At 47.1% G+C, this 22,026-nt stretch overlaps 1 protein-coding gene across 1 annotated transcript in view; it reads left to right on the forward strand.

Moving 5' to 3' along the window:
- The window catches only part of LOC123771982 (protein Skeletor, isoforms B/C), a 215,459-nt gene that overhangs the window by 171,074 nt on the left and 22,359 nt on the right, over window positions 1-22,026 (forward strand). The window contains 3 exon segments of the mRNA XM_069337548.1: window positions 2,621-2,702; window positions 5,893-6,004; window positions 21,535-21,773. Coding sequence (XP_069193649.1) covers window positions 2,621-2,702; window positions 5,893-6,004; window positions 21,535-21,773 — 433 coding nt within the window.

Raw genomic sequence — 22,026 nt, forward strand, 5'->3', positions numbered from 1 at the left:
TACTCTAGGTTCCAGACACTTGATGATTCAGATCTTGTCTCAAATTCGTTCTTAATGTCCCCCTTAAGTGACGTCTCTCTCTCTCTCTCTCTCTCTCTCTCTCTCTCTCTCTCTCTCTCTCTCTGTTAATAAACATATTAAACCATGAAAATTAAAGCAGTAGCAGCCAAATCATTCTGTATTAGGCCCTCATATTAACTAGAAAGCAAAAGGACAATGCCAATATTAAAAGGGAACAGATAAATCGCACAAAACTGATAAAGGAGTAATAATAGAAGAGGGAATAATTGAGAGGCGCAGAGCACCAGGTGGGACAGATTGAGAGGAAATGGATTGGATAATGAAATTGAAAGGAGGCAAGTGGGGAAGGGGGGTGGAATAGTACGGGACTGTTTTACAGAAAATGTGTGAAATGTAATAGAAAGGAACAGGAGAGGGAGAATGGTGTGGTGTGATGGGAAACGGAATAAGGAATTATGAGGATGAGGCACAGAGAAGAAGGGGGAGGATATGGAAAAAGGGGAAGAATACAAGGATGAAAAGGAGGGGTAAGGAAAACAAAGGTATAAGAGGAAAAACAAAAAAGTGGCTCTTGGTTCCTCTTTTGTGATGTCTGAAGGATCGAGACTGTATTGTCTCTTGATTCACTAGGGTGTAGTCTTGAGTCCACAGGTGACCTGCCTCACTAGGGTGTAGTCATGGGGTCCCGCAGGTGACCTGCCTCACTAGGGTGTAGTCTTGGGGTCCCGCAGGTGACCTGCCTCACTAGGGTGTAGTCTTGGGGTCCCGCAGGTGACCTGCCTCACTAGGGTGTAGTCTTGGGGTCCCGCAGGTGACCTGCCTCACTAGGGTGTAGTCTTGGGGCCCCCAGGTGACCTGTATCACTAGGGTGTAGTAATGGGGCCCACAGGTGACCTGCCTCACTAGGGTGTAGTCTTGGGACCCCAGGTGACCTGGCATCTTACTAGCTAGGTCATGTAGGGACATATAACTCGCGAAAATGCATCTCAAATTTGTATTCCCGGCACTTAGTATGTCATTGTTCATGGGCCACTCGGTACACTCTCAAGTTTAACAATTTTGTTATCACAATAAAAACTTAGAACGCTACTGGAACAACGCACTCAAAGGATATAGAGTCGATTGTGGGCGTGTGCCCCTGTGTCTTTGTGGGCGTGTGCCCTTCTGTGTCTTTGTGGCCGTGCCCTTCTGTGTCTTTGTGGGCGTGTGCCCCTGTGAAATCTATGCCCTTTTAGCTCTCCCCCCTCCTTTCCCCTTCTTTGTCGCATGCCCTTTTTTATTAGGTAGGATCTTGGGCGAAGCTGCATGATCTAGGACTAGTCTCACGTAGGTGGTGAAGTGTGTTTTGAATCTCTGCTTTTACAGGTTCGTGAAAACTCTTAAATTTATATTGGCCTCTGATGGCAACACGTTGTATTATAAAATATAAGAAAGACATAATTAAGTAAACTGCAGAAATACTTTTAACCCATTCGGTTCAGTTCCAATTGACATCCACCAAACTCATTTATATCTATGAAGTATAATTAATGTCAAAAGAAGGAAGACCTCGTCCAACTTTCCAACATGACACTTCGAGAGGGGGAGCGGGAATGTGAGTGTAAGTTGGGGGTCGTCCCCCAGTGCCACCCTCTAAGAAATATCGGCATATTAAATACCCCCCAGCCCTGCAATTTTTAGGAGTACCCCCGCCGTTTACCCGCACCATATTTTCATGGTTTACTTGAAAACATTTTGTGTGTGTGTTCACCTAGATGTATTCACAGATTTGTGCTTGCGAGGGTTGAGCTTCGCTCTTTCGGCCCACTTCTCAACTGTCAATCAACTGTTACTAACTACTAATTTTTTGTTTGTTTTTCTCTCTCTCTCTCTCTCACACACACACACACACACACACACACACACACACACACACACACACACACACACACACACACACACACACAGGAAGCAGCTCCATAACAGCTGACTACCCCCAGGTACCTATTTACTGCTAGGTAACAAGGGCATTCAGTGTGAAAGAAACTTTGCCCATTTGTTTCTGCCTGGTCCGGTAATCGAACCCGGGCCACAGGATTACGAGTCCTGCGTGCTATCCAGTCAGCTACTAGACACCCGTGTGTGTGTGTGTGTGTGTGTGTGTGTGTGTGTGTGTGTGTGTGTGTGTGTATGTGTGTATGTGTGTGTGTGTGTGTGTGTGTGTGTGTGTGTGTGTGTATGTGTGTATGTGTGTGTGTGTGTGTGTGTGTAAAAGGGGGTTGGAGCCAGACCCAGGTAACCACTGGGTATCTCATCTGGTTAATATAAATGTCTAAACCACGTTTGAAACAATCAATCTATTATGTTAACCCGTAACTTGTTTCACAAATTAACAGCCCCCGTTTCCAAACCAGTATTTACCCAGGTTTTTCCTATATCGGAACTTAGAATCTATATATTTATTAACTTAAAGCTTATATTTCTTTATTATCTGCCCATTTTGTAATGCCATTTCTCGATGTTCCCTTTAGAATGATTTTATTATACATATATTTGTTTAATGAAAATTTGTTTTTCTGGCTTCGTTCTTGGCCTCAAAAATTTCTTCGACTTCTTTCAGACGCCTTTTTCTGGATCGGCAACGGAAGTCAACCCAGCCCCAAAGGTCACCTCATCCGCTACCCCCTAGACTCCACCGATGGGTAAGTACCCACCCGCTTATGTTACCCACTTCCTACCTCCCCTGTGAGGGGCGAGTGCTGATATCCTACTCCTGCCTTGACGAACAGAAGCAGGTGAAGCCTCGGACAGCTTTGTCCCCCGGCAGGTGGAGCCCCTCCGGCAGATGGAGCCCCTCCGGCAGGTGGAGCCCCTCCGGCAGGTGGAGCCCCTCCGGCAGGTGGAGCCCCTCCGGCAGGTGGAGCCCCTCCGGCAGGTGGAGCCCCTCCGGCAGGTGGAGCCCCTCCGGCAGGTGTAGCTCGTCCTTCAGGTGGAGCCCCTCCGGCAGGTGGATCCCCTTCGGCAGATGGAGCCCCTCCGGCAGGTGGAGCCCCTCCGGCAGGTGTAGCTCGTCCTTCAGGTGGAGCCCCTCCGGCAGGTGGAGCCCCTCCGGCAGATGGAGCCCCTCTGGCAGGTGGAGCCCCTCCGGCAGGTGTAGCTCGTCCTTCAGGTGGAGCCCCTCCGGCAGGTGGAGCCCCTCCGGCAGGTGGAGCCCCTCCGGCAGGTGGAGCCCCTCCGGCAGGTGGAGCCCCCCTACAATTCTGCCAGACCACGAAGCCAATTAGTGTCGGATGATAAGTGAGCGGCTGGAGAGTTTGTGGGGGGACGGGGGGAGTAACGGTGACTTCTGGGGGTGGAGGAGTTAGGGGTGGAGGAGGTAGGGATGGAGGGAGAGAAGAAGTATTGGGAAAAGGAAAATTTTATTTATAAAGCCATAGTAATGAAAAGCTTTATTGGTTCTACGGTATTTTGTGCCCTGCTCCCGCTGCTATTTTTGCTGCTGCTTCTACTCTTGCTAATGGTGCTCCTGCTGTTGATACTGCTGCTGTTGCTACTGCTGCTGTTGCTACTGCTGCTGTTGCTTCTGCTGCTGCTGCTCCTGCTACTGCTGCAGTTGCTACTGCTCCTGCTGCTGCTCCTTTACAGCGCCAGAAAATGGCGTCACCAAGGAGCTTTGACTAACGTGTAAACCACTGCTGCCAGTGAGTGAAAATAGCAAAGCCAGATGAACAGTTGAAGATTTTGGAGACAAATCAGAGGATTACCTCAAGGTTGGGGAGCTGAAGGGAGCAGTGAGGAACAATGGTGGAGTAAGAGCGGGGTGCAAGAAGAGGAGAGGGTAGTGAAAAAGGGGTGCAGGAAGGTGGTAGTAAAGGAAGTTGGTGGTGATGGAAGTTATTAGTGGTAGAAAAGAGGGTTAGGGGGTAAGAGAGAGTGGAGGAAGATGGAGAGATGGAGGTAGGGAAGGTAGAGGGAAAATGGCTTGTCCCTCAGGGACCAGTTATACTGTAAGGGATGGACGCTGGGATTACCACCACCAATAATGATCTCTTGCCCTTCCTGACAACTGTGGAGGTGGTGAGGTGTAGTGAGCTGAGATGTGGGGGATGCTGAGCCGAGATGTGTGGTGCTGAGCTGAGATATGGGAGTGTGAGAGCTGGGACTAGCGCATCGTGCCCCTCTTTGGCGATGTAAACAAATCAATCATAGTGATATGAATATATCAAAGATAAACTTTTACCAGTCGGTCCAGTGGCGCCAGACGAGCAAATTCAATAAAACCCAAATTGTTTGTGTATTGGTGGGCAGTGTTGCCGGATTGGTCATGTTCTCACCAGGTCAAGTGGTGGTTGGCAACACTGGAAATGGTTGTGGTGGTGGTTGACATCATTGAAAATTGTGGTGGCACAGTCAGTTGCGGTGGTTGGCATCATTGGGAATAATGGCGGTTGGCGTTATTGGAAATGGTTGAGGTTAGCGCTTTATAAGAGATTTGAGAGTAAGGAAAACCTTGCTTTTAAAGAACACAATAGAGCAACTGGCACATCGGTTGCAAGGAAAAACAGCAAAGGCTGGATAACGAGAACCTTTCTAATTGACGCCAGACCAATGATGGTATCAAACTGTGTTCTCTTCAGCGTAGGCGAAAGAGATACATAATCATTTACTATTCGAGGAACTTGTAGAAATCAGCACGCGGAAATATCACCATAACAAGGCCAGAAGGCATGTCATGAAGTGCAAAATAGCTCCATTGAACAGCAGAGAGGGGCAATAACTACGATAGACAATTCTATCAACATTAAAGATCGAGACTTTTCAACACACTCGCTCTAAACATAAGGATCATAACTAACCGACCTCTCTCACGGTATTCAGAGAACTTGATAAACACCTCCAAGGGGATATCTGTCAACCTGATCAACCAAATCACGAGAAGCGCTGTCTGACAGCCTTCTTGACAGCCAGGAGGCCGGGTCAGTGACTTGGCCGCGGGGACATTGATTCTTGTCGGTGAAAAGTGGTGGCGTCAGCACCAGCAGCTTGGCCAACAGCAGGGAGCAGCAGGAAAAGGAGTAGGAAGAACAAGGACAGCAGGGAGCAGGAAGCAACAAGAACAGTAGCAGGAGGAGGAATAGTGACAGCATTAACAAGGAGCAACAGGAACAGCAGCAGTGGGAGGAATAGTGACAGCATGAACAAGGAGCAACAGGAACAGCAGCAGCAGTGAGAGGAACAGTGACAACATGAGCACGGAATCAATATTCCAAGAGGCAGGGGATCTGGGTGGGATCACTTGCTAATGTTCCCTCATCTGGTGAATGGATCACACAGAGTGCAGGTTTTGTGCAACGGTTGCCACCATCTCTTATCTGGCTGGCTGCTGTTGTCTTCCTCTCTCCCTCGCTCTCTACCTCTCTCTCTCGCTCTCTACCTCTCTCTCTCCCTCCCCCCCTCTCTCTCTCTCTCTCTCTCTCTCTCTCTCTCTCTCTCTCTCTCTCTCTCTCTCTCTCTCTCTCTCTCTCTCTCTCTCTCTCTCTCTCTCTCCCTCTCTCTCTCTCTCCCCTCTCTCTCCCCTCTCTCTCTCCCCTCTCTCTCTCTCTCCCCTCTCTCTCTCTCTCCCCTCTCTCTCCCCTCTCTCTCTCCCCTCTCTCTCTCTCTCTCTCTCTCTCCTCTCTCTCTCCTCTCTCTCTCTCTCTCTCTCTCTCTCTCCTCTCTCTCTCTCTCTCTTCTCCCCTCTCTCTCTCCTTCCCTCTCTCTCTCTCTCTTCTCCCTCTCTCTCTCTCCTTCCCTCTCTCTCTCTCTCTCCTTCCCTCCTTCCTTCCATCCAGGGTCCTCATGCAGCATTTTCGCCCCTGTAGGGTACTCATGTTCCATGTTATCTCTTTTCAGGAAACATGTTCAGCTACCGAGGATCGACGGGGAGAACATCCTGCTCCACCTGCCGCCTAACATCAAGGTAGTCGACATGGACTGGTTCTCCGTCTGGTGCCGGAGGTTTACGGTACGTACACGGCTCTTGTCTGGGTGATGGGCAAGGGAGGGCGGTCTTGGTGAAGGGGTCTGGGTGATGGGCAGGGGAGGGCGGTCTTGGTGAAGGGGTCTGGGTGATGGGCAGTGGGGTGGCGGTCTTGGTGAAGACATCTGGGGTGAAGTTGACGGGTTAGGGTCTGAGTTGACGGGTGATGGCCCGTTTGGATGATGCAATTCTCTCTCCGTTTTCCCGAAGATTGCAAACCTTTTGCAATGGGAATAATAACTCCCAGGCATGTCTTCAGCGAAGCACTCGTGCAGTGTGTCCTACCACTAACTGGTGTCTGCTGCCTGTGGAGCAGCAGCTACTCGAGCAGACCGCGGGTGGACACTCCTGGATGGGCGGTACTAGAGTGCATGTTGATGTTAGAATATAACTGCCATTGTGTGGTACGCCGAGGCCTCGTCTGTAAGTCACACGTTTGTGACTTACAGACGAGGTCATTAGGTCTTTAGGTCTATTTTTGAAGCAAATATTGGTACAACAGTGAAGTCTTTTCGGTTATCTTTGAACTGTTGCCTTTAACCTTTTCCTACCATGTGCTTCTTAGCTTCCTCTCTCTCACCCTCTTCTTTCCTTCTCCTTTTTACCTCTCTTCTTCCCCCTCTTCCCCCAACTACTTGGGCTGGACGGTAGAGCGACGGTCTCGCTTCATGCAAGTCGGCGTTCAATCCTCGACCTTCCAAGTAGCTGGGCACCATTCCTTCTCCTCCGTCTCATCCCAAATCCTTATCCTGACCCTTTCATAGTGTTATATAGTCGTAATGACTTGGCGCTTTCCCCCTGATATTTCCCCCTCTCTTCCCTCACCTCGTCTGTCTCCTTTTCTCTACTTTCTCTCCAACACCTTTTCCTCTCCCAAGGAGTCATGGATGGTCGGTGTGTGAGAGGTCTGCCGCCGGGGCCCTGGCGGTCACCAGGTCAAACCCACTCCCCAGTTCCTTCACCTCTCCCTCCTCTCTATCGACGTCCCTCTCTTCACCCCTCTCCCTCCTCTCTATCGACGTCCCTCTCTTCACCCCTCTCCCTCGTCTCTTCTACCTGATTCGTATCATTTGCAGTTCCCTCCGTCAGTATCAGACGGCTGCCACACTTGTCATTTTGACTTAGAGGGAGAAAAGGGGAAGCGAAAAAGAAACAACCCGGAGGGAGAGGGGAAGAGAGGCCAGAGAAAGAGAGGAGAGAAGAGAAGAAGCATGTGCCAGGTCTCCTCTCCACTGCTTGGTATCGAACCCAGACACCTTAGTAACTGACAAGAAAGAACCAAGTCATCATGGCTATTTTGCACTTGGAAGGGATATGAGGACAGGGAGCAAGGATAGGACAGGAAAGGAAACCAGCTACATTGACCATCAGTCATTGAACGGCGACCTGTATGGAGCGAGGCCTTCGCTGTACCGACCAATCCAAGGAGCGCGAGAGTGGTATCAGAGGTTTGAGCCCCCTACAGGGATCACCGCAGCTGTCGCCGGCTGTTCCCTAGGAATCTACATATGGGAGAACATGTCCAGAGTCTATAGAGAAATCCAATAGGCTCAAGAACGCACGATATCTATCCTCGGCAAAAGTAAAATCCTTGTTTGGTTTCCAGCAAAGAGGTATTTGTTTAGTTGTGTGTGTGTGTGCTCGCGTTCATGTGTGTGCGTGCGTGATTTCGTGTGTGTGTGCGTGATTTCGTGTGTGCGTGCGTGCGTGTGCGTGATTTCGTGTGTGTGTGTGTGTGTGTGTGTGTGTGTGTGTGTGTGTGTGTGTGTGTGTGTGTACACGTGCGTGTGAGAACCTTGCACACCTTAACCCCTACGTCAGTCTTTACCACATCTTTCTGAAACTCTTAATGAAAGTAGTTCCGGTGAAGTTTTAGCCATTCAGGTTATTTTTTGTTTGGAAAAGAGCGCCTTTTCTTGACCGCCAAAAAAATACGAAATGAACAAAAAAAAAGATAGAAAATGGTCCAGATATTGAATTTAGAGAGATTTTCTTGGTTAAGGAAATTTTTCGAAAGGTGTATTGGAGATGTGGGGGGGGGGGAGATTTCAGATTCCAGCTACGCATGCGCATTGCATAACACAATTGTTTGGCTTTCCCGCCATCTTGCGTGACAAGGGCACTGTGTTCTCCTTGTATAAAAATATATGTAATACACACAATACGCAGTATAAGAGGGTACAAAGCGGTCCGTATGTCTGTCTCTTCCATCTCTCTCTGTCTCTCTGTATGTCTCTTCCATCTCTCTCTGTGTCTCTGTATGTCTCTCTCTCTCTCTCTCTCTCTCTCTCTCTCTCTCTCTCTCTCTCTCTCTCTCTCTCTCTCTCTCTCTCTCTCTCTCTCTCTCTCTCTCTCCTAGCAAGCCCTGAAACCCCTCCTCATCTGAAAGTGTAATTGGAAGGAAAATCGATCTGACTAAAGCCGTATCACAGACACAAAGCCCGATTATGGCGGGAGAGAAGCAACTGAGGAGGTGGTAGTGGTGGTACTGGAAGAGGTGGTGGTGGTACCGGAGATGGTGGTAGTGGAGGTACCAAAGGTGGTGGTGGTTATGGTGGCACTGGAGGAGGTAGTTTTGGTGGTACTGGAGGTGGTGGTGGTATTTGGGCTATTGGAAGTGACTCCTTAGAATTGATGTATAGCTTGTTATACCCCGCCTAAGGGCCTTGTTGTACCTGTTGCTTTATAATTGGCCTATTCCGACGATCGAGTTCTTTGTTGGATCTAGCCCAAACGTTATGGATGGAGGTGGGGTCCACAACTACGTCGTCCAAGGCCTCCATCTGTTGCCCAACTGTGCGCATCTTCCCCCCACATTTCTTAAAACTAGTTTTAACTATCTGCGTTCATCTACGTCCCATTTACTTTAAATTTAACGAGGCATTACTTTCCCTCTTCTGTCTTTAGTATCTCGTATGTAGTGATCACTTCTTATCTCCTCTAGGTTTGTGATATCCAGTTAACCTGTCCTCGTTTAATCTTAATATATACACTAGTCCTGTTGCAAACTTGTTTACTTCAAGTTTAGTGTTGAGCTTCACAAGGTGCGGATCCCAGACCGGTGCTGCATATTGGCGCACTGTCTTGCTAGAGCCATTATTAAGGCTTGCCAGCCTCCCATATACTGGCGATGTTAACCCTGTGTGAGCCTCTGGTGGTGACACTCGAATTAACATACATTCGCAAGAAAGGGGTGAATGCAGGGACGGAAGGAAGAAGGCCCTGAAGGAAGAAGGCACGGAGGGCAACTGGATACTCAGACACCATTACTAAACCTCAGAGAGCAGACGGAAAAAATAAGATAGTGGACACGAAAACAACATTCCCCAGCAAACAACAGAAAAAGACCCAAGCAGGAATATGAGGCCACAAACAAACCCTGCATAGATGAACTGTAAACAGCAGCAGCAGCACAGATTTATCCACCTATTTCACAGAGAAATAGATTGGGAATCGGCATAATAGGGGAGAAACGTAGGGAGGCAAAACTAGTGGAAGTTTTGAAGAGGAGCTTCGTAACACTTCATGCCAAAAATGACACAAAAGAAAAGGGTGATTCACGTGGCCTCCTGCATCTGGAGCCAGATTCACGAAGCAGTTTCGCAAGTACTTACGAACGTGTACATCTTTCCTCAATCTTTGACGGCTTTGGTTACATTATTAAACAGTTTACAAGCATTAAAACTTCCCAGTCAACTGTTGTTATTGTTATAAACAGCTTCCTGGTGCTTCGGAGCTCATTATCTGTTTAAATAATTGTAAACAAAGGCGCCAAAGATTGAGAAAAGATGTATAGGTTCGTAAGTGTTTGCGTAACTGCTTCGTGAATCTGACCCCTGATCTTCACCAATTGTGTGACCATTGTGTCTTGGTTTATGCCTGTAAGTTTGGATTAAAAACAAAAGATATTAATCAAAGGGTCAGAGAAAGGAGAGTAAAGGAACGGTATTTACTACATGCAAGTAGGAGCGTACTTGAGAAATTTGTAATCGACGGTAGAACTTGTGGGAAAGGGAAGGATGTTTGCAGAGGATGCACAGTTAACCAGAAGAGTCGAAATGGTTGAAGATTGTTGGATACTCAAAGATGACTTAGGCAAGCTGCAGATTTGGTCTGATAAATGGCTACTGGATTACAACACTAGTAAATGTAATGCGATCCAAATGGTAACAAGGGCCAGGAAATCAAAGGGAAAAACTACCTCCTAGTACCGAACCGAAAAAAAAGAGCTAAGAGTAGATATAATACCAAGCCAAACTCCGGAGGCATATTTTAATAGGATAACATAAAAAAATGTGAAAAGGTTCATAGGTTTGCAGCGAGGCTCGTCCGGGAATTGTGAAAGATAGAATGTGAAGGAAGGATGAAAGAATTCGACTTCATGTCAGAAAGAGAGGGAAGGAAGACGGTAGGGAAGGAGGGAGAGAAGTAGGGAGGAAGGGAGAAAAGAAAGAAACACGAAAGAGACATAAAATACTTAGGGGGATTGACAGACTGGAAAAAAATTAAATAAAAAAATAAAAAAAAAGTTTAATTCCAATAAACGAGAAGGCAAAGACGGAAGTTTCAGAATTAAGCGAGCCTTAAAGTTATTAGAAAGTCCAGCCCAGCCCAGCCCAGCCCAGACCAGACCAGCAATGTTAAATATACAATCCCAGTATCAGAACCGATATTTAAAGGGAGATAAAAATAACGTTGAAAAAAAAACACAGAGGCTCTGACCAGAGCTGCAAGAACTTGGCTATGAAGGTTCTGAGGGAGCTGAACCTCGCCACACTCGAAGACCAAATCGAGGTGACATGTGAACGACATGCAAGATTCTCATAAGGTGTTAGAAGCGATAGGATTAGGGAGTTTTTGCAAAACTTTTGCGGGGCAGCTGGTAAGGATGGCTCTGAATCCCTGTAGATACGTTGACGAGAATCTGTTTTGGGGGGGGGGGGGAATATCCCCACGTGCATTCACAAACCCCATTTGCGTTTTCTATCTTCATCATTCTCTCTCTCTCTCTCTCTCTCTCTCTCTCTCTCTCTCTCTCTCTCTCTCTCTCTCTCTCTCTCTCTCTCTCTCTCTCTCTCTCTCTCTCTCTCTCTCTCTCGCTCGCTCGCTCCTCGCGGGGGAAGTGAGAGAGGTGGTCAGGTCAGGCTGTAAGCCGATTACAAAGCTATCGCCGTGGCTTTGGCGCGCGCACACACGCGCACAAAGGATCGAAGAGCCAGAGCTCAACCCCCGCAAGCACAATTAGGTGAGTATACACACACGGGATGGGGCGCCGGTGGCTGTGTGGATAGCACGCTGGGCACGTAATCCTGTGGCTCGGATTCGATTCCCGGCGCCGGCGAGAAACATTAATAGGCAGAGTTTCTTTCACCCTGATGCCCCTGTTACCTAGCAGTAATTAGGTAGCCTGGGATTTAGACAGCTGTCACGGGCTGCTTCATGGGTGGGTGGGTGGGTGAGTGTGTGTGCGCGCGCGTGTGTGTGTGTGTGTGTGTGTGTGTGTGTGTGTGTGTGTGTGTGCGTGCGTGTGCGTGCGCGCGCGTGCGCGTGAAAAAAAAAAGTTAGCAACAGTTGATTGATTGACAGTTCAAAGGCTGGCCGAAAGAGCAAAGCTCAACCCCAGCAAGCACAATAGGTGAATACACACACACACACACACACACACACACACACACACACACACACACACACACACACACACACACACACACACACACACCGGCGGGATCCAAGAGTCAATGCTCGATCCTGCAAGCACATATAGGTGAGTACACACACACACACACACACACACACACACACACACACACTCGACGATCATTAACAGCAGAGATGAATGCAAAAATAAGAGGCAACGGTTGGTCATTAGTGATACTAAGTATATCGAAAAGAATTGTAACAACTTATGTAGTATAGGAGTTATAAGTAGATGAAGTGGGCTGACTCGATTCAAAGTCAAATTAGAGAATATTAAACAAAATTCTTATTTGTAGGGACTAATTAGTGATTAATTCTCGTGTGTGTGTATTGATTCCCGCCTCTTACTCCAGGATTAATTTTGTTGCGATTTAGAAATTGCGACTCAGCTTGTGGAAGAACCTTTTTGGCAACGTAAGTGTTGTAGCTGGATAAAGAGCACTGCTTGACAACTAGTATTTCTGGCGCTTGACAACCTGTGTGTCTGGTGCTTGACAGCTCATGTCAAGCTGACAGCTGCTTCTTACTGACTCTAGCTAGAGTCCTGAGTTCTGAATTTCCAGCAATGGTCCTTTGTAAGGCGTGAATGCGAGCCTATCAGTGATCCACGCCTTTCTCCGAAGAATTACCCCCCTTTACACGGCTTTACCCGAAACGGCTTCATTACGACACAATTTTCAATGAAGGAAGGAATTATCAGGGGGAAAGCGCCAAGCTATTACGACACAATTTTCAGTGAACCACTCCGCCTGAAGCTATTGAGTAACACACTGTTTGTCTTGGGGCAATTCCCCGCGTTTGAACGTCCCGTTAATCTCACATAAGTGCCTAGGTCATTTTTTACGTAATTATCAAATCTGCGATATCTCCTGTGATTAGTTTGCGTGTGCTTGTGAGTGTGTTTGTGAGTGTGTCCATGCGTGTGTGAGTGTGCGAGCGTGCGTTTGTGAGTGTGCGTGAGTGCGTTTGTGCGTGCGTGCGTTATGACCGTCCGCGCATGTTTTGCTTAGTGAATACAAGCAAAGCTAGGTCAGGGGGCGTTATGCCCTTTCCTTGCGTTTAAAGTCATATCTGAACGTATGGTTGAGGATGGAAGTGGCTTCAAATTCATCTTCTGTCAGGTCATTATACTTGCTGATCATCACAGTTTGCAGCATCCGTCTACCTCCTCGTGTCATATTGACCACCACCCTGATTATTTACCCTCTGTTTCGTACACGTTTGTATCTGCGCGCAGCCATGATGCGACTCTCTCCCGTTCTCTATGCTTAAGAGGTAACTGAAATTTACCAGGGCAGAATTCGCCGTTATTTTTCGTAGAAATAACAATACAATACACGAACAATACATTCCTGTGCAACAACTTGCAACCTGGTTATTGTTACAACTGTTTTTGTCAAACAAAATATAATACGAAACATTATAGATAACTTGAGCAAGACTATTAGGATCCTGTTTCGGAACTTTATTCCCATCTATCCCCCTTCCCTGACAAATTCCCCCACTCCTTGTCACACCTTTCCACCCCCATCTATTCCTACCATATCCCCAACCCTTTCCTCGTTCACTCTACCCGTTAACTCCTGCCATACTCCGGCTTAAAAATCCCTTCACTGGAAATAAGAATATTCGATAAATTTCGAATTGCTGAAAAGCGTAAATATATATATACAAAACCGCCAAGAGACTTGGTCTTAATAATTAGTCATATATAGATGAAGAGGGAGAAGATAGTGAGGGAGAGGAGAGGGTGAGGGAGGAGGGTGAGGAAGGTGGGAAGGAAGTTAGTGGAAAGGGAGTGGAAATGCGGTGGGAGGGAATAGTAATGATGGAGAGAGGAAAGAGACATGGCAAGGAGAAAAGACGATTAAGAGGAAGGGTAAGAATTATCAGGAGGAGGGGGTAAGAATTTATCAGGAGAAAGCGCCAAGCCATTGCGACTATATAGCCCTTGGAAGCAGTTCAGGACAAGGATTTGAGATGGGACGGGGGGAAAAGGACTGGTGCCCAACCACTTGGGCGGTCGGGGATTGAACGCCGACCTGCATGAAGTGAGACCATCGCTCTACAGTCCAATCCAAGTAGTTGAACAATTAATAGGCCAAGTTGAAGAAGAAAAAAATCAGAGGGGATAAATTGAATGGTGGGAAAATGTAGATAAAGTCGAGGAAAGGATGAGATATGAGAAGGGAAAGGATAGATTGGAATGAGATTGGAAAGGAGGAGAAGTTGAGGGGAAGAGGCTTGAAAGGGAAGGGAGAGAGAAGGGAGGGGAGAGAGAAGGGAGGGAGACGGGAGGGAAGGGAGAGAGAGAGACGGGAGGGAGGGAGGGAGAGAGACGGGAGGGAGGGAGGGAGGGAGGGAGGGAGGGAGGGAGGGAGGGAGGGAGGGAGGGAGAGAGACCGGAGGGAGGGAGTGGGAGAGGTCGCAACATATTACTGCCCGAAGACAAACACTGTCAACAAACCACAACAACCCGGCTTGTGTCATGTAATATGTGTGGAGGCTGCAGGCTGATGGGAAGGGAGGAAGGTGGGTGGAGGAGTGGTAGAGTGGAAGGGGTGAACAGGAATGGAACAGAGAAAGACAACTGGTAGAGATTGGCAAGAAAGGATATGGGGGCGTTAGAAGGTGGCAGGGAATAAGGGAGAGGTGGGGAAAGGTAGAGTGAAGACTGGGAGGGATGGAAGGTCACAATTGTGGGGGATTTGTGTATCTAGAGGAGAATAGGAAAGGATTTGTGGGTTTGAGAAAGAGTCGCGGTTCATGTGACCAGAGCAGCGTGGGTTGGACATGGCTGGGAGGTTAATTGTGTGGTGGTAGGGTGGGAGCATGGGAGCCAGATCCTTAGTGGTCGTTCAAACAACACTCGCAATTCACCCTTGTATTGCATTACAATGCTCTTTAGCTGTTGACCTTCGCATTACATTACCAATACGTATACTTAACACACACACACACACACACACACACACACACACACACACACACACACACACACACACACACACACACACAGAAGGGGCCTCGCGGCTGAGTGGACAGTTCTCGGGGGTCGTAGTCCTAAGGGCCCGTGTTCGATTCCCGGAAGAGGCAGAATCAAATGGGCAGAGTTTCTCCCCCCCCCCTCCTTTAGTGTCCCTGTTCACCTAGCAGTAAATAGGTACCTGGGAGTTAGACAGGTGCTACTGGCTGATTCCTGTCGATATATGTGCTCATGTGTAAGATAAATACATGTAGTAGACATAATAGAGGAAACATAAATTGGTTAGAAAGGCGGGGTCCAAGAGCTAATAGCTCGTTTCTGCACATACAAATAGTAAATACAATTATTAAATACACACACACACTGTTGGGTGAATGTGTGTGCGCGTTTCAGTAGTAAATTATTATGTATCTACTTACAGCGAATCTCAGGTATTTGCTGCGAATTATACACGCATTGCAAGATGGTGGAGATTACATGTAGGTTGGAAGGCCACGAAATGGGGGGGAAATGTGGGAAAATGGGGAAATGTAGGGAAAGGGGAGAGGTTACTGTGGGGCAGTGTCGGTGTGGGACAGTGTCGGTGTGGGGATTACTGTTGTCGGACAGTGTCGGTGTGTAGATTACTGTCGGACAGTGTCGGTGTGGGACAGTGTCGGTGTGGAGATTACTGTCGGACAGTGTCGGTGTCGGACAGTGTCGGTGTCGGACAGTGTCGGTGTGGAGATTACTGTCGGACAGTGTCGGTGTGGGACAGTGTCGGTGTGGGACAGTGTCGGTGTGGGGATTACTGTCGGACAGTGTCGGTGTGGGACAGTGTCGGTGTGGAGATTACTGTCGGACAGTGTCGGTGTCGGACAGTGTCGGTGTGGAGATTACTGTCGGACAGTGTCGGTGTGGAGATTACTGTCGGACAGTGTCGGTGTCGGACAGTGTCGGTGTGGAGATTACTGTCGGACAGTGTCGGTGTGGGACAGTGTCGGTGTGGGGATTACTGTCGGACAGTGTCGGTGTGGGTCAGTGTCGGTGTGGGACAGTGTCGGTGTGGAGATTACTGTCGGACAGTGTCGGTGTGGGACAGTGTCGGTGTGGGATTACTGAGAGCTGTGCAGGAATGCAGGCGAGGACTATCAGTGAAACTCGCCACTCTTGCCTCGTATCGACCAGCTCTTTCTCTCTAACTCTCTCTGTCTCTCCCTTTCCTCCTGCACACCCCCCTCTCTCTCCCTTTCCCATGCTCCTATCCCAAACTCTCCCACACTCTCTCTCTCTTCTCCCTCTTCCCATCACCACTACTGACCCGCTACTCGGGGAAAAGCTCGCTTTTGCACGCGGAGTTCCCTGCTTTCATCCGGCATCCCTGCTTTCATCCGGCATGTCCTGCTTTCATCCGGCGTGTCTGCTTTCATCCGGCGTGTCTGCTTTCATCCGGCGTGTCTGCTTTCATCCGGCGTGTCTGCTTTCATTCGGGATCCCTGCTTTCATCCAGCCTCCCCCTGCTTTCATCCATCCTCCCCCTGCTTTCATCCAGCCTCCCCCCTGCTTTCATCCAGCCTCCCCCCTGCTTTCATCCAGCCTCCCCCCTGCTTTCATCCAGCCTCCCCCCTGCTTTCATCCAGCCTCCCCCCTGCTTTCATCCAGCCTCCCCCTGCTTTCATCCAGCCTCCCCCCTGCTTTCATCCAGTCTATCCTTGCTTTCAGCCAGCCTCCCCTGCTTTCATCCAGCCTCCCCTGCTTTCATCCAGCCTCCCCCTGCTTTCATCCAGCCTCCCCCTGCTTTCATCCAGTCTATCCCTGCTTTCATCCAGTCTATCCTTGCTTTCATCCAGCCTCCCCCCTGCTTCCATCCAGCCTCCCCCTTCTTTCATCCAGTCTATCCTTGCTTTCAGCCACTCTATCCTACCCCAACGTCCAGTTTCCGACGTTTCTGGTATGTTTCCACATATCGTCGTTAACTACATATTCTTAAATTAGCCCAATAGCCTTCGCACTCTGCTAGTTAAAGAAAAGATATATTTCTAAACGAATTTGTCTATCTTCTAGTTTTACGGTTGTTCTTAGTGTTTAGAGCATTGATATGTCGCATATTTACTTCGTTCATAGCATATTAGTATATCATATTATATCATATTTGATAGTATGATACAGTGGTTATGTAAAATTATATCATAATTATATATATATCATATATATAATATGAATATATCATAATGTATGATTATACGACAGGGGGCTGAATATACATTGTAGCATATTTTTTAATAGTATACCCGATGGATTTGGGTATGTGATATATCTAAGTGTTATGATAATTGGTTCATTAATGCCTATTAATATATATGTATGGGTATTTTATATATATTGCATAGGTATATCGTGTTGCATCATTTATCATCCGAGCATTTTTGTGAGTATGTGGAGTATATCTCCAGAAATAGCTGAATATACCGTATGTTGATAATTGCTTGTGCAGTGGAGTATTGCCATCACACTGGTCTCTCGTTAGCTTAAGGAATTATCATCATTGTCGTCATTTTTCAGGTCGTGGGTGGCAGAGAAGTAGAATTGACGAGTAGAATTTTGTTATCTTATCTGTTGCGTTTGATATTTGCGCCTTTATTGAGTTTGTGTGTGCGTAATACAATAGAAGAGCAAATCAATAAAAGTTGGTTCCCCTCCGCCCATGGCTGCCGCTCGCTTGGTAAACTCGTCGACGCGTACGACAACCCGCGGAAATTTCCACAGCCAGCCAGCTGCCAGCCGGCCCGGTCGGAAGTGGAACAGGTTCATTCGAATACCTAAAATGTTTATCAAATCTTTTTCTGGTGGTGAATGTGCGAGTGTTTAAATCGTTGTGATTATTTTAGTTAATTTATTTTCAATGGTTATTGCACTGTGTGAACCCCGCCACCTTTGCAACTGGTCGATTGCCAAATAGGGCGGGGCCTTCCCTGCGTCTTGCCGCGTATTGGCTGGAGTCTCTAAACGCGCGCCAATACAGCGCACCTACCTGGGGAGCGCGAACGCTATTGGTCAACTTCCGCATGACGTCATGCTACAAGTGGCCGCCCCTATGCGCCGCCCTGGTGCCGAGCAGCGGCTGCAGGAGCTGGCGGGTGGGCGATATATCCAACACTCTCTCTCCTCTGCTGCTCTCTCTGCGGTCTAATTAAGCAGAGAACCGGGCGCAGGCAAGCCACTACTCACACTAACATGGCAGCAATTTCTTGTGTCGACATATTACTCCATGATTTCGGTAATAAATGGTGGCGGACGGCGTGCATGATGGCGGCCACTGAAGGCCTGGGTGCACCTCGGCTCTGCAAGAATTGCCACCCGTGATTTTCAACATCTTTACGGCTTGCATTTTTTGTCACTTCACAATACTATAATGCACAAAACGTGCTGGCAACATTAAGACGTTATTACACCAACATTTTTCTTAAAATTCAAGATTTTCCTCTGAACGTATTAATTAGCTTAAGATGGCTACCCTACCAGGAAGACTACCAGGAAGAGAATGTTTATTTCGACCTATAAATGAACAGAATCAATTAACTAATGAACTTAGATTTTTTTTAAGCAATCGCGAAGAACTTTTTAATCTATAACCATATACAAATAATTGTTTGAAATACTTCCCCTTCATATCGCAGTACGGCTTTATAACACACTGGTAGAGTCTAAGCGTTGTTTTACCGCCATCTTGATAAGCGACCTAAAGCGAAGACCACTCAGATACTTACTTACTGTCCCAATTCTTTAAGAAAAAATGATTAGAAAACGAGGACTATAGAGTGACCAAGTTGACGATAAAGTCTACGGTCCTTCTTACCCATGTTTCACTATCTTTTATAGCTTATATATAGGTAATATAGGTACCTAGATATAGGTATATAGGTATAATATATATATATATAGTACTATATAGGTAATAGCCTTACCAAATTGGATTTTATTATCTATAATTTATTAAGTTAATATCAATTATATTTATAATTTTTCTGTTATACATTTTTCATATGTTTAATTATCAGTTACTGCTAATATTACTTCTACTATTATTGTTTTTATTATTATATATATTAATACTGCAAACACTATAATCATAATTATTATACTACAGGTATTCCAATACTATAACTATAAGATAACTAGTTACCTCATTTTACAACAGCACCATTGCTTCCGTTGTAACTATTGCTACACCAGACACCTTTGTTGCCGCTGCTACTAGTAATTATTCCCATTTAAACCATGAGACAAAGGCGTCACAAGCTTCTATTGATATATCAATATGCGCATGCGCAACACCGATAATATATTTATAAGCAATTAAGTTCCTTCAAGTTAGAATCAAAATATTATTCAATAAATATTATACAAATGTATATCCGTTCCTTACACACGCCCGTGGGTGGGCGTGTTTGTTTGCACACGCCCATGGGGGTGGGCGGGGACCGTTCGCTTCGTTACTGCTGTTGTTCCTGCTCTAATTGACCATTAACTGTGACTGTGGTGGTTCCGAGCAGTGATTACTCCTCTGCGCCTCGCTCTCGTTCACTTCCTCACTATTATCGCGGCCATTTTCTTTGTAGTTTCATTCACCTGTACGTTCTCTTCTCGCTGTTTTCTCCACCCGTTTTTGCCGTTCCCGTCTCCTGTTCTTGCCGTTCCCGTCTCCTGTTCTTGCCGTTCCCGTCTCCTGTTCTTGTCGTTCCCGTCTCCTGTTCTTGCCGTTCCCGTCTCCTGTTCTTGTCAACTCTCGCAGCCAGAATTCCCGGCAAAGATCAAACGAAAATCTTGTATTGAAACAGCAAGAGCCGCATCAGAAGCCGAGGCGCCACAAGATACAACGGAAGGGAAAAGGGAAGAGGTGGAAAAGGAGGAAGGGAGGAGAAAAGAGTAAAAAAAAAAAGAGGTTCTAAGGAGGGAAGGAATAAAATGCCGATGCTCTGGAGGAATTACGGTGGAAGGGGGGAAGGAGGAGTGGCAATACGGGATAGTGGAGGGTGGAATGGTAGAAAGGAAAGGGTATGAGGACCAGGAGGAAAATGTGGGAAAGGGGAGAAACCAGTCGAGGAACTTTCAATTCCTCCTTCCCCTACTTTTTGCCTCCCCTACTATCCTTCTCTACCTTCTTCTCACCCCCTACCCAGTCCTCCTACCCTCTCTTCCCCCCTACCCAGTCCTCCTACCCCCACCCTCTCTTACTCCTACTCCCCTCTCTCTTCTCACCCTCTCCTACCTCTCTCCCTCCTCCTACATCCACCCCCCAAGCTCTCCTCCCCACTTTATCCACTCCTCCCCACCCACCCCCATTTCCCCCCACCCTCTGCTTCGTCCCCCCCCCCACCCGCCCCCACGTCCAGCACCAGCCGGCTACAATGGCGTGACTCCTCGCTCAGTCGCCAACACTGCCCCCTCTCTCTCTCACCCACACTACAATTCGCCATTTTCTGAGCTAGTCTCAGCTTTATGGAGCGGTACCGTAGTGAGGCGTGGGGAGGTCGGGAGACCACACGGATGGGCAGTGATTGGTAGGGCTGGCAGGGGGGGTAGAATGATTGGTAGAGCTGGCAGGGGGGTAGAAGGATTGGTAGAGCTGGCAGGGGGATAGAAGGATTGGTAGAGCTGGAAGGGGGTAGAAGGATTGGTAGAGCTGGCAGGGGGAAAGGATTGGTAGAGCTGGCAGGGGGATAGAAGGATTGGTAGAGCTGGCAGGGGGATAGAAGGATTGGTAGAGCTGGCAGGGGGGTAGAAGGATTGGTAGAGCTGGCAGGGGGGGGGGGAGGTAGATGGATTAGTATAGTGAAGCTCCTGTTTGTATAGAGCTTATAGTAACAATATAAACCATTGTACATATATTGACGTAATAGAAAATTAGACAGTATAATTTTAAACTATTGAATTTACACAAACAGGAAAAAGCTTCGTATTGATGTTCCTGATAAAACCTGACCATTCAAGGCCTAATTTCACGTTGAGGCCTAGTATCGTACATAGAAGGTAGGCCTGTTTCCACTGTGAGTCGCTGAGGGAAAGGTTGAGGGCTTTTCCCAGTGTTGATTTCAGCAAACTGTCGTAATCTTCTAATTAAATATTACGTAAGATGCCTAGGGCCTATTCCTAGGCCTAGAATATGCTATGCTAGGCCTAGGAATATTCAAGTTTGTCTTTTGTTTTACATTTTCCGGACTCTTTAGTGAATAGTACTAAATTCTACTATCTAATTGTCTATTACAACAATATATTTATTTATTTATTTGTTTCGTTTGTTTACAAGAACGTATATTGGGTTGAGTGCATAACACTGGTATTCTTACAGCATTAAAAAGTCGTTCGATGGTCTACATACTTAAAAAGTACTATATCAAGACAGGAGTATAGGATCGTATAGAGTGAGGGGGGGGGGGAATGAGATGGGCGGGAGTTGTTAGTAGAATGAAATACAGTAACGTGGTTACTGTATTTATATTCTACAGTCTGACTCATACAGTTGTTTCATTCGCAATTGCTTACAGTTGTAATGGTACGTACTCGAGAATCCCTCGAGCTGTAACTTGTGTTTAGTGATCGTCTGGTGTCACTGAAGTTGCTGGAAAAATGAATTATTCATTATTATGAACAAATTTATCCCAGTACTGCTTATCATGGATTATTTGCTTAATAATTTTTTTCACAAATGGAGAGCTTTGTATAATTCTTTCACCAACTGATTATAAGAGTGTATTTTTCGTAATATTCGATCCCGGGTCTGGGTTTTGTGTGTTTCACCATCATGCCTGACTCACCCACGTATTCACCCAGCAACCCCTTGTCTCTTCCTCAGGTTGATTTCGGTCACGTCACCATACCCAAGAACCTAGAGCCTCCGAGGAAGAGGTTGCTGCCAGAGTTCCATCGCCTGGCGCACGGCCTGAAATCTGGGAACATCTCTATCCTGGACGCTCGTACTTTCTATATCCCAAATCTTCACTACGATGGGCTGGGCCCAGACGCCTACTTCTGGGTGGGCAAGGGTACCCATCCTGACCCCAAGGGGCAGAAGATCCCCAATGAGATGGGAAGGTGAGTCGTGGTGGCGTTTAAGGGGGGAGGGGAAGAATCAAATATGGCAGGCTAGGATTACATTGGAGGATGAATCTGAATGAGTAAAGAGAAGAAACACGTAGATCAGGATATAGGAATATGCGAGTGATTCTAAGGACGAGAGATGACATTATTGTCGAAGATAACTTGGCAGGTAACTTGTAAAAAGTCTGAAAACACTCTGAATCGAGTGCGAATAATTTGCATAAAACGAGAATGGAGCTTTAAAAGT

The sequence above is a fragment of the Procambarus clarkii genome, chromosome 38 (assembly GCF_040958095.1).
Source record: "Procambarus clarkii isolate CNS0578487 chromosome 38, FALCON_Pclarkii_2.0, whole genome shotgun sequence".
Taxonomy (NCBI): domain Eukaryota; kingdom Metazoa; phylum Arthropoda; class Malacostraca; order Decapoda; family Cambaridae; genus Procambarus; species Procambarus clarkii.